The sequence below is a fragment of the Odocoileus virginianus genome, chromosome 1, assembly GCF_023699985.2.
Source record: "Odocoileus virginianus isolate 20LAN1187 ecotype Illinois chromosome 1, Ovbor_1.2, whole genome shotgun sequence".
Classification (NCBI taxonomy): domain Eukaryota; kingdom Metazoa; phylum Chordata; class Mammalia; order Artiodactyla; family Cervidae; genus Odocoileus; species Odocoileus virginianus.
The window spans coordinates 25,745,517-25,758,553 of NC_069674.1; the positions used below are offsets into that span (position 1 = coordinate 25,745,517).

Here is a 13,037-nt window from a genome sequence, read left to right on the forward strand (position 1 = left end):
TGTTAAATGCCAAGGAGAGAGAAAGAGGCAGTAAAAGAACTCAAGAGAGAAGGACTATAGTTTGGGACTTGAACTAGATAAAAAGTTTGCAATACAAATATTACCAATGAGGATGGATGGATCATTTTCAAGGAACTTCTGTATGCTAGGCAGAATGCCCCGCCTTTTAATCACCACCACCACATGAACCATTGATCTCTCTCATTAGGTCAATGGTTCTAAATACTTTGGATGTATTAACTCATTGAAGCACACCACAACCTAATGAGGTAATAAGGGCCCTTATTACATTCATTTTACAGATGAGAAAACTATGGCACAGAGAGGTTAAATAACTTCAAGGTGACAAAGTAATAAAAAACCTGAGCCAAGACCTGAACTTGGTGATCTAATATTCGGGCTCATGCTACTAACCAGGTTCTCTATACTGCTGCTGTATTCTAGAAAACAGGCCATCCTTCATGTTGCATCCTTCTTCCAGCCTCTCACTTCTAGTTACTAACCAGCACAGTTAACCATACATCTAGGATCTAGAGGGTCACATTCATTCAAACAGTTTCATTCTGCTTATGTCATCCCTTGGTAAATCAAATCTAAATCAGGCTCTGTAAAGAGATATAAAAAAGATATCATTTTCTCAGGAGTTTAGCAACTACTGAGGAAGATCATTGTACATATGTCAACTAAGATCATTTACCAATCAATATATTAACAAATACAAAATTACAGTAATAAGTGATTGTGTAAATGCTGAAGGAAGGCATGATGAGAAGCCAGTGAAGATCAAAGGGGAAAACTGCCAGGAAAAAGAGAAAGAGCCTGAAGAAGGAGGAGGGCACGGCCAGGAGAGAAGAGACAGCTACTCAAAAAGAGCTCATCAATAATGCAGTTGGAGTCAGCGGACTGACAACTTGAAATAATGGAATAGAATGAATATGAAAATATTCTCTACGGTGGTTGAAGTAGCCAGGCATGTTGCTGTAATGTCCTACAAGCGAACACAGGTCTTCCTCCAAATTCAAACACTCCCAAATCTAATCTTATAATACAAATTCTATCATTTATTCCTGAGAATACCCTTTTCATGAGGAATTGAGGCACAAAATTACTAGGTAATTCCCAAGTTGCCCTAAGGTCTGATTCGAGGATATTTATCTGGAAGTCAACACTGTGAGGAGTGTCCAACATTCTGTACAACATTCTGCAGGGAATAAGTTGGAAGCATGCTAAATAAAGCCTTAAAACTCGAGTAAGCAGAATGTCTGTGTTAGTAAAATGACTTACTTTGAGATGTTTATATAAGCAATAGCCACAGGACAAAATGAGTTCAATCTAGGGCTAAGTAGTGTTATGATGGGGAAGTGGAGAGTGAAGCCATGGCTGGGCAGAAACGTTTTAGGTTTTATCACATCACTTGGCAGTCATGGCACAAATCGAACAACCCAATCACACACCTGAACCTGGGAATCAGGAATTTTATCAATTGCCTCCTATATATCCGAACATTCATTTAGCCAGGCCTGTAATGGGCTCATTCAGCCAATTTGGACCCATGAAACAGACTCACAGAACAATCTCCCCATACGCCCAGAAAACAGAAAAGAGAACTGAAGAGCATGAACCAGTGGAAGCAGAATCTATGCTACAGGCAACTCTCTGAAAACAGATGACATTTTTTCTTTGGAAGAAATGCTCCAGGACTCCCTCAATTTCCTCTCTCCTTTCTTTGAACAAAGGAAGAAAGACAAAAAAACTGTAGCTCAGGCCACTTAAATGAAAGGGAAGACTCTGTTTCTTAGAGCTCATTTGTATGCATCCCTCTGAGTGGAGTCAGTTAAACACGAAATCAGAAGGGAACTAGACAAATGTGTGGCAGAAAAACTTCCTGAAAACGAATTCACTGTAGGAGCACATCAAGTCTACAGATTATTTTGGAAGTAAGATATTTTACTGTAAGAAGCAAGAAAAAACAAACAAACAAACAAACAAAAAACCTGTTTCTAACAATGTTCCACCTCTGGGCAAGTCAACTGATCAAACGTATCTTCAGAGGTGCTGAATTTAAGAGCTGGAATACATGTCTAGACCTAGGGCCCTGTGCTCAATGTCCAATCCTTCTATGTCAACTTACTAAGACACCTGAATTTTCCAACACAAAAGCCTGTTGGTGAAGAAAACAGCAGACCCAGAAAGGCAGGGGCATGGAATGGGGCATTCTGCAGATGGAAGAGACATATTCACGTTAGAACTATTTCTTAAAAGAACTTCTACAACCAAATGACTCCACATTTTCAGGTACAGAGGAGCCAATATAAACCATGTTATAAGTAGTCTGGTGCTGCTCTCCTGTTCTTGCAAATGCCTCCCCTCTTGAAAAGGATAATTTTCGAACTAGTAAAATCATGACTTCTATACAAATATAAAATGAAGATGTGTCAAAATTTTATTAATCCACTTATTAATGAAGGAATCAGAAAGATTTTATAAGTGATTCAAAGCAGGGTCTGGAGGAGATATATAGATTAGATATAAATATATATCCTGGAGAAGGGAATGGCAACCCACTCCAGTATTCTTGCCTGGAGAATTTCATGGACAGAGGAGCCTGGTGGGCTACAATTCATGGGGTCGCAAAGAGTGGGACACGACTGAGTGACTGAACACACACACACATATATAGGCAACTAGAAATGCTGAACCGAATTTGCTAAAGATGCAAAACCGTAGAGCAAAACTGTAGAGCAAACATGTGAAGTATGAAAACACTTCTTTTACAGGGTGGCAATTAACTATCTGTATAGGACTAGGGGCTTCCCTGGTGGCTCAGAAAGTAAAGAATCTGCCTGCAATGGGGGAAACTTGGGTTCAATCCCTGGTTTGGGAAGATCCCCTGGAGAAGGGAATGGCAACCCACTCCAGTATTCTTGCCTGGACAATTTCATGGACAGAGGAGCCTGGTGAGTTACAGTCCATGGGGTCACAAAAGAGTCAGACATGACTTAGTGACTAATGCTTCCACTTTCATGCAGGACCACATTTGGACAGACAGGAATCATTTGCTTCCTTATCAGGTTTTCAAGTGAAATTCTCTCTCCACAGGCATGCAAAACAATCCAGATAGAAGCAAAGGGGCTACAGAATCAGATAATCCCAAAGGGTTTACCAGGAAGCACCCAGCATTGCACTGAAAGGATACTCAATAATCATCTTGCCAGTTTCAAAGTCTACTAACAATTTCTCGTGATGTTCCCAACTAAATAAAAGAGGTGAGAGAATATGTCCTACATTTAGCGTCTGACAGTGCAAAAAAAAAAAACTGACAATAGAAGAACTCAGTTGAAAATGGGATTAAATTTGTAAAAGGAGATGCTTAAATACAACCACTAACTGTGATAGAAGCTGAAATACAATCTTTTTAAAATTCCAGCCATTTCTTTGCAATTTCATTCAGAAACACGTTCAGTCTAAGAAAGATAGACTTCTCTCTTATTCCCATGGAAAGCATAAATGCTTTTGGGTTTCTTTAGAAGAAGAGACGGATACTGCTGCAGTTCTGGGGAGTGTGGATAGGAGAGCTTTACAAAACAAGAACTGGCCACACAGGACTCCTAGGGCTGCAAAAACTATGGACAAAAGGCCAGAAAGCGATGCCCTTGGCCATTAGGGAGGGTGATCAGCTGAAGCCAAATCCCCCACAATCAAGGTCTGCTTACAAACTCTCTTGCAGAAGGGGAGGGGAGAAGGGAGCTGTGGGGAGAGATGGGAGGATGGGGAGCACAGGCGAGAACAGGAGAGGAGGGGGGAGCGGATGAAGAAAGGAAAGAGGCTCAGTAGATGGGAGGAAGGAAGAGACTCCCAGTGTGGCTGCCACTCTGCTGTTGCAGTTGCCTGGACCACAGGGCTGCCTTGCGTTTCTGAGCTGGGAGACTGCTGGTCGATGAGCTCCACCTTGCAGTCCGACTAGAGTGACAAGAGTTCAAGAACCTTCTGTGGGGAAGGAGGAGGAGTGGAACAAAGAGAACAGCACCTTCCCCTAAACTGGCAAAAACCAGAGCTGCCAAAGAGCACGTGAGAACCCAGCACTGGCGCTCAGCACGCCTTCCCCATGAGGGGATGTCAACCTTACGGAGCACATATGGCTTTCAGCAGCAGGGTCAGCAGCCAGGGTGCTGGCTCTCACAGGATGAGGTTCCTCTGGGATTTCCCCACGGGAGCAAATACACAGTGTGAAGGGAGCTCGAGGGCTAAGCAACCAAACTCCCAGGCAGAGCCCTCGGCCGCGACCTTGTGCAGTCAGCACAAAAGGAACCCTCGAATGTTAAGGAGGTTATTCAGAGGCTAAGGGAGAGTAAAAGAGAGAAGAGCTATGAAAACAGACAAGAAAGGAGTGTTGGTACTAGCAAGTCACTGGTGATGAGAAGCTGAGCGGAACCTTAGAGTCACAGAAGCAGGAGTCAGCAATCTAAACAAGTCGGAATACACACAGGGGAAACTGCAGGTTAACACAGACCTAAGTTATAAAGCCCCCATGTGACTGTACAACTTCCCCAGACTTGCTGGACAAACCACATTTTAAATCTCTTTGGCCAAAAATATTTTAAAACTCTTACACTGAGGCCAACTCCACTGGGAGCTAAAAAAAGACAACTTCTATAACAGCTCATAAGCCTCCAAGGGAAAGGCTGCTGCCAATACCCTGAGGACAAGACAACAGGGCTACTCAAGTTGAAAAAGGCGCTGAAAACCCAGAACCTGGAGGCAGAGGTCAGGAGGACATGCTTAACATCCTACCTGGTTATTTATTCTCAAGGAGTACTTCCATCCTCTGTATTTACATGTGAGACCCTCACTGGCCAACTCTGCAGGCCTTTACTTCACAATTTAATGGAGAAATAAGGACCCGAAAACCTAACGTCGCCCCACCCCATCTACTTCCCACTCCCAGAGCCAGTCTTTGGACTATGCCAGGCCATAGTTCAGCACATTCGTATTAGTAATAGTATGCATTTCCAAAAAAAACCAGTCATGGACAGAGGAGGTTACTAGGAAGTGACTATGTAATGCGAGCAAAGAAGACAATTTTGAAGTGAGCCCTGTGGGAATACAAGAAAGGACAGAAGAACAGAATAAATAACAGCAAAATCTGCTTCCGAGTTGTCAGGATTCCACACCACGGAAAGGCAGAAGACATTCAGGAGGTGGACTGGCTCATCCTAGTAATCGGACCCGTTCCGGGGCTGTTAGAAATGTGGCTGGAGTGGACAGGATGCTGGACGAGCGAGGCTCTAGTCTCTCGTGGTGTTGTCAACAAACACACATAACTCCACACGCACCCGAGAGGAAAGGACACACAACAGTGAACAGAGGGACAGTCCAGTGGACACTAGGACTCACCCACTGCCAGTGAGGGAGGCAGAGGAAGAAACCGGTGCACCGTGGGCTGCAACCTGAGGAGCGGGGAGCTCTCTCCTACCTCAGAACTATAATTGATTTGTCTGATTTACCAGAACAACAGTAAGCCACGCACCAGCCACATTTTATTGCCTGTTTTGCACGTTATATCTGCGGGAGATTGTATTTATTACAGAGCAGGCTACAGCAAAAACAGTAATAATCCGGAGATAAGCAACAGCCTTACATTCCACTAACTCTCATTCTGACTTTTTGTGTGTCGGAGAGGTGGGGAGTGGAGACAGGATCAGGGAGAAAGAAAAGGCACGAATAATGAAAACAGGGTTGAAAGAAGGGAAGCAGTCGCCACAGAACCACTCTGCAAATGCAATCAGATCTAGCACCAAGTCGATCAGATTCTCAGTGGGTTTCATGCTCATAGAACCGTCCTGGCCTGGAGGGGAAATGGACAAGGGGAGCAAGGACCACGGTGACAGGTGCCTGTCATAGCCTATTTCCTTCACCTTTCAAAAATCAGAAATAAAGGAAACCAGCAACTGTTTCAGGACCCAAACTCTCAGATTATTTGTTTCTTTCCCTTAGTGGATACCCTGAAAAACAGGAACAGAGATGCAGAAGAGTCAAGTTTATCCTAGCACCAGTCAAAAGGTAGGTTCATGCATCTGGCATTGTAGATGCCATGAACCTTATGAAAAATACCACATTCTGTTGACACTGATGTCAAAAATCATCTACATTAACAAAAATCAAAACCCAACACAACCTAAACACTGGGGAGCCATTGTAACATTCTTGAAAAGTCAAAAAAGAAAAACTGTAATGAGCTCTCATGTAAGAGCTCAACTGGGGACAAGAGAACTCCAAGTAAGAAAGCATGTTTGGTAGCCAGCATTGATCAGTCCAGTCCAGTCCCGGGGAGAGCTGATGGATGCACATGAAATGGCCTGCTTGCTTCAGCACCACAGGATGAGGCCAGCATCTCACCTGCCCAAGCAGAGAGTCAGTCACTCACTCCTACACCTGGCTACTTAACTCCCCACAGCAGGGAGGCATCCCAGCAGGTCTTGCACTTGCTAACTCTCCACAGGAGGCATCTTCGGGCACTCCAACCCTGACCCGTTGAAATCATTTTTACAAAACAGAAGAGAAGATATAGGAACAATGGGTAGAAACCCACCTCTAAGAGTGGGAGGCCATTAAGACTAGAACAAATTTATGGGTTATCTGTCTCCCAGTCATGATATATAACCACCTCCTCAGAGCATATTACTTGAGTGTGTTTAGAAAACAAAATATTAAGAGCATATGTCTTCTTCTCCTCCAAGGATGTGTCCTGGGGTGGGGTGAGAGGTCATGCACGAATATCAGTTCACAGTCAATATCGTGGCGGCATACGGCATATACTGTTGGCTCAATGAACACTGCCATTTACCACAGCCTGCCTGAGAGGGTGGCCAATGAGGGGAGGGAGCTACACAAAGATTAAAAATTTGTTTTTACAAACTTTAATGAAACCATCACACATGTTTGTATTAGATGACCTTTACTCCAATGTTTGTTAGTTCACCTGGATGTAAAGCTGGTGAACTAACTGACCAGGTTAGTTAACCTGACTGACCCCACCTGACCACAGGTCCCTCAGTAACATCGCCAGAACACTTCAGGAAACTGGAGACCCATACATCACACTTAAATAGCTCAAGAGAATTCAACACACACACACTGAACATAATACTGTGACAGCAAGAACGGAAGGTTAGAAAAGGGAGACAAAACTCTTCTGTTAAAGAGGGCACCAAAAAAACCTTTAATCTAAACTGAATAATGTGTGATGAAGGTGGACAAGGTCATTCTGACATCTATTGAATTGAACAGCTTTTTCACTTTCACTCTCCCACGTGATCCAGCTATTCTCTTTTATTTATTTGGTAAGTGGAGGAGTTTGACTTGCATTTATTTTTGAGTAATGTAACAGCAAACCAATTCTCCAATATCTAGGCAGAAAAGAGAATAAAGGTATGTATGAACTACAGTTTAGGGGGGGATCATGAAGGCCAGTTTCCTAAGATTCATGGCTACCAAAACACAAAACACACACAAAGGAAACACATCAAGGTGGGAGGCAGCATGAGATTCGAAGATAGCATCAGAGATCACTACGACACTTTGCTGGGGATGCCAAGAGGATAATCCCAAAACAAGTGTAACTCTGCCCATCAAGGGCCAAAAACCCATCAAGGGCCTCACCTCGATCCCAGTGGGAAATCTAAGCGTGAACACGAACCCCGCAGGCCAAAACAGAGCACCATCCCAAGGCTCAATTCAGCTTCTGGATGGCCCTAGAGTGTGGGCTGGACAAAGGGCTTTGGAGTGGGCATATCTGCTCTCAGTGTAGGAGACAGCACTACAACTATGTTTTCCAAAATAGGTATCTTACAACTTCCCCCCTGCATATAAAAAAATCAAAACAAAAATTAACCTTTGATTTGACCAAAAGAATGATATTAAAAGAAATATGGCTGAGAATGCCACAGCAGATACAGACAGAAATTAATACATACATGAACAATTACTCAGCATGGTAGACAAGATTGGCCTGATAACAGCTTGCAGGGAAAATCACCTGTGAAACATGAGCCTCAATAGATACAACATAGTCACTTGCAGCTCAAAAGCCAGACTTCAGCTATGAGGGACACACAGCAGTGTACCTCACTTGATAAACAGTGGCATGATATCTTGATTGAAGTCCAATTAATATAGGCCACACTGTACAATCTGTAGTATGCAGTGACTGCTACAGAGAGGGAAAGTTGAGCAGAATCCCAGTGACTGAAGGCCACAGGCTAACACCACACTCAGGCAATAGAGAGCTGGCCAGATGGGCTTAGAAGCCATCACCAGGAACCACGGTAGAGCCTGAGTCAGGCCTGGGAACACAACAGAACAAGATACACTGGAACTCGTCACTGCTGTGGGCTCAGCCGAGCTTCTGTTTACAACAGTACTTTCTTGGTGGTGCCCAGGGCAAGCTGTCCAAGCGGAAGCTGACATGCTCCTCCTTGTCCTGCCCCCTGGGCTCTGTGCTCTCTCTACAGAGGGCCTGGAGCCCTCCTTGCCCCTAGTGACCATGGCGGCAGAACTGGACGGTATGTCCAGGAACAGAGGGCGAAACAGATAGCCAACAGGTCTTCCCCGGCCCCCTGAACAAAATGAAACTCAGCCCTCACTACCGCCTTGGGCTGCTCTATGTCTCTTCCAAGCGGTCGCCCCCCGGCACCACTGTTGTCTCTCTTTAATGCTTGCATGTAGGGACCTTATCTGTCTTTATCTGTCCTGTTCATGGTTATATCCTCACTGTTGAGAACAGTTCCAGGCACCGTAAGCACCTGCTGAATAAATGAATAAACCGTCTCAACTAACAAAGGTATCTAATTCAGACACAGAAGCTCCTAAATATGCAAGTTAACATCCTAGTCACAAATAGTCATTTGGACACAGCCTTTAGGCAGCTCAAAAGTATCTACATCACCTCTTCTTTTCTATCATCTAGTAGATCTGTTAGCTCAAAGGATGCTCACACCCTTCCAGCCTCATTCATTAGGATTAATTCCTAAACTTGTCCAAAAATCTATATTTGACTTTTTTTTCCACTAAGACTTTGCAGCCACAGAATTAAACAGGGAATTTTTTTATTTAAGATAATTTCATTTTAACACAGCTCAAGAGAAATATCTTCTAACTCATGATCATAAGAAAATGGAAAAGCAATTCAGTAAAAATTCAGGTGGAGAGCTGGGAGGTTTTATGCCCTGGTTTAAATTCTGTTTTCCCAAAGAATAAAACAGGACCTCTACAGAGGCATTAGCAGAAGCCGTGGAAAAACTCACATTCAGCGCCTGAAAACAAATGGCTACAGAAAACACATAAGCGGAGGCCCTTCAGTGAAGCAGCAGCCAAGATCTTGGTGCCTCGAAGTCACATGGCTCCATTCAACGACACAACTCACCCCAGATATGTCTGCGACCCGGTGGATAGGCACTTCCTTCTTGCTATGCAATCCTTTGCCATTCTTAATAGCTCTGTAAAGAAAGAGAAAGGGAAAAAAAAAAGCCCAATGAAAATACAAACCACAGTGGGGAAGCGGTAAGGAGGGTGGGAAAGGGGGCAAGAAGAGAGGTCAGTCAGTTCACTGGGCATGTGTGACTACAGAGGGCATACTGCTGAGTAGCTAGTGTTGTCCAGAACATTCCATGGTGGGGAGGGTACATGTCTGCTCTTCCCCTAAGCCCAGTAACCATGACTTGGCTGCTAGTTATAGCCAGCTGTTTGCCATGTTATCAGAGAGAGCTCCCTAACTTGTCTCCAAATGAAAGGCATTGTTCCAGGCATAAAAGAAGAATCAGTTGGAAGAGCACATTCCTAAAAAACAGAAGTAATAATGTTTCTTGAAGTAATAATGTTTCTTTCTGGGTTTAATCACATGAAACATTTTCAATGCAATATATGTACCTAGCATTCCAATTCTAATGGAAATAAGTTTCTCCCAGGTAAAAAGATAAATTGCCCTGAATGAAGCAATATTGTACAGAAGTCTTTTTAGTATTGGGGAAGAAGGGAGTTTCTTGGCAGTCCAGTGGTAAGAATGCAGTGCTTTCACATCCCTGGTTGGGTAACTAAGATCAAGCAAGCTGTGCAGCATGGCCAATAAATAATAAATAAATTGGGATGAAATTAGCAAAGGTGCATAATTGAGAATAAGCCTCATTTTCAATCAGTCTCAGGTTGTAATGACAATGGGTTTAGCAGGGGATCCTGCAACATACATCTGACCACCTTTTGCATCCTAATTGGACTGGTCCAGTTGTGTCCTAACTGAATTGGTCCACTCTCCCACCTTTTGCGTCCTAATCCCTTGAGGGACCTGATCACTCGTGTAACAATGAAGGACCACAGACTCAAAGGTGGTGGTACAGCACTAAGCAATTAGTTAAGACCTTTGCACATACTTAGAGGAGGAAATGGCAATCCACTCCAGGATTCTTGCTGGGAAATCCCATGGACAGAGCCGGCTATAGTCCATGGGGTTGCAAAGAGTCAGACACGACTGAGTGATTAACACTTTGTGCATACTGCCATGTAAGGAACACTTGTGTTTAGGGACAGAGTAAGATTCAGGAATGTGTCTGCTTCATGAACTAGACTTTCTAGGGTTTCCATATCCCAGAGAAAGTGTTAAAGTAAACTGCCCAGACCACACTGCAGCCTTCCTTGCACTCAGGCTCCACAAACGACCAGGACTAGAGGTATTACTCTCGAGTCCTAACTTTCTAAATCCAATTCGCAAATCAAACTGGGTGGGAGTTGCTGAGTGCAATGTGGAAGAGTCATTTCTTACATACGTGGCCCTCATCACTCGCCTCGTTTTCCACCCAGGGGACCTATCTCTAACTCAACTTATCTGAAACACCTGTTCAGAAACAACAAACAAAACACTTCCCTTTCTACTCAGTTTCCATTCCGTGATGAGGGTAAGAAATCAAAATACAGAATTTAAAAAAACTGTAACTTGCTCTCTTCTGAACTGTTAATGCAAAGAAAATATTTACAAGTTCCTTGAATGCCACAGTTCCTCCTGAATTTGAATCAAGGCAAGGGCTTTAGATATTCCAAGTGGGTCAGAATTCCTCCATTTAATTTTAGTCCAGTGCTTTATCATTCAGGGAATCTGATGATGACCACAGATGGGGGCTGTGGTTTAGCCCCTGGTCTCTTGGGGTCTCCATTCTAATAGTAGCTCCAATTCTTTCAGCTCCTAAGCCCTGTGTGTATCCGGACTGTGTTATGTTTCTACAGTCTCTCCTGCCACCAACAAGCTTTCCCCATTTTGCTACCGTAAACTCAAAGGAGGAGTCTTGGGAACAAACCTGCTGTGAGGCAAGACAAGCTCACCGTCACCCCAATTGTAAGCTGCCTTCCTTCAGGGCGAGGCATGCTTAGCTTTCTGCAGGTCCTGTGGGGGCACAAATTGCCTACAGCCTTCTCCTGTTCTAACAATCAGGACAACCAAAATAAATGGACCTACCCAGTAAACAGATGGTTCATGTGAGAACATTGCTGAATGCCTGGCCTCTCCTGGGGGCTGGAGAGCACCTCATATACTACGAGGAAAAAAGAACAGGGTCTGGGCAGTAAGTCAGAAAACACGTTCTCTGTAAAAGCAGTGAGGTAGTAAACTAAAATTCTTCTTTCTCTCTGTGATCCCAAATGAGCTTTATGACATAAGCAGAAATTTAGGACTTAACCAAGGTTAAACATACTAACCCAAGGGGAAAAACCATCATACTCCAAACAGAAAATATGGATAACAGTACGCATATGACATTTGAAACAAACCAGAATTTTTTAAAAATGAAATCTTAATCTTAAAAAGGCAGAGGAACTAGAGATCAAATTGCCATCATCCGTTGGTTCATAGAAAAAGCAAGAGAATTCCAGAAACACATCTACTTCTGCTTCATTGTCTACGCTAAAGCCTTTGACTATATGGATCACAAGAAACTGGAATATCCCTCAAGAGATGGGAATACCAGACCACCTGACCTGCCTCCTGTGAAACCTGAATGCAGGTCAAAAAGCAAGAGTTAGGAACTTACATGGAACAATGGACTGGTTCCAAATTGGAAAGGAGCACATCAAGGCTGTATATTGTCACATTGCTTATTTAACTTATATGCAGAGTACATCATGCAAAATGCCAGACTGGCTGAAGCACAAGCTGGAATAAAGATCGCTGGGAGAAATGTCAATAACCTCAGATACCCATGACATCACCCTTATGGCAGAAAGCAAAGAGGAGCTAGAGTCTTTTGATAAAAGTGAAAGAGGAGAGTGAAAAAGTTGGCACAAAACTCAACATTTAAAAAACTAAGATCATGGCATCCGGTCCCATCACTTCATGGCAAAGAGATGGGGAAACAATGGAAACAGTGACAGACTTTACTTTCTTGGGCTCCAAAATCACCGCAGATGGTAACTGCAGCCATGAAATTAAAAGATGCTTGCTCCCTGGAAGAAAAGCTATGACAAACCTAGACAGCATATTAAAAAGCAGAGACATTACTTTGCCAACAAAGGTCTGTCTAGTCAAGGCTATTGTTTTTCCAGTAGTCCTGCCTGGATGTGTGAGCTGCACTATGAAGAAAGCTGAGCATTGAAGAATGATGCTTTTGAATTGTGGTGTTGGAGAAGACTCTTGAGAGTCCCTTGGACTGGAAGGAGATCCAACCAGTCCATCCTAAAGGAAATTAGTCCTGAATATTCACTGGAAGGACTGATGCTGAAGCTGAAACTCCAATACTCTGGCCACCTGATGTGAAAAACCGACTCAATGGAAAAGACCCTGATGCAGGGAAAGACTGAGGGTGGGAGGAGAAGGGATGACAGAGGATGAGGTGGTTGGATGGCATCACTAGCGTGATGGACATGAGTTTGAGTAGGCTGCTTACCTTGTTCCTAAAAAGATATTAGATAGTTGGTTGCATTCAGGCATTAATTTTGCAAAAACCTTCAGACTTCCTCTTTTCATACTTTAGATAAAACTGCTAAATTAGATAAGATTTCAG

The 13,037-nt window shown here is 43.5% G+C and overlaps 1 protein-coding gene across 1 annotated transcript in view; it reads right to left on the reverse strand.

Annotated features, from left to right (window-relative positions):
- SND1 (staphylococcal nuclease and tudor domain containing 1) overlaps positions 1–13,037 on the reverse strand; it is a 410,101-nt gene that overhangs the window by 164,898 nt on the left and 232,166 nt on the right. Inside the window, exon 14 of the mRNA XM_020914889.2 lies at positions 9,422–9,494. Within this exon, the coding sequence (XP_020770548.2) occupies positions 9,422–9,494 (73 nt within the window). The remainder of the gene's footprint in view (positions 1–9,421; positions 9,495–13,037) is intronic.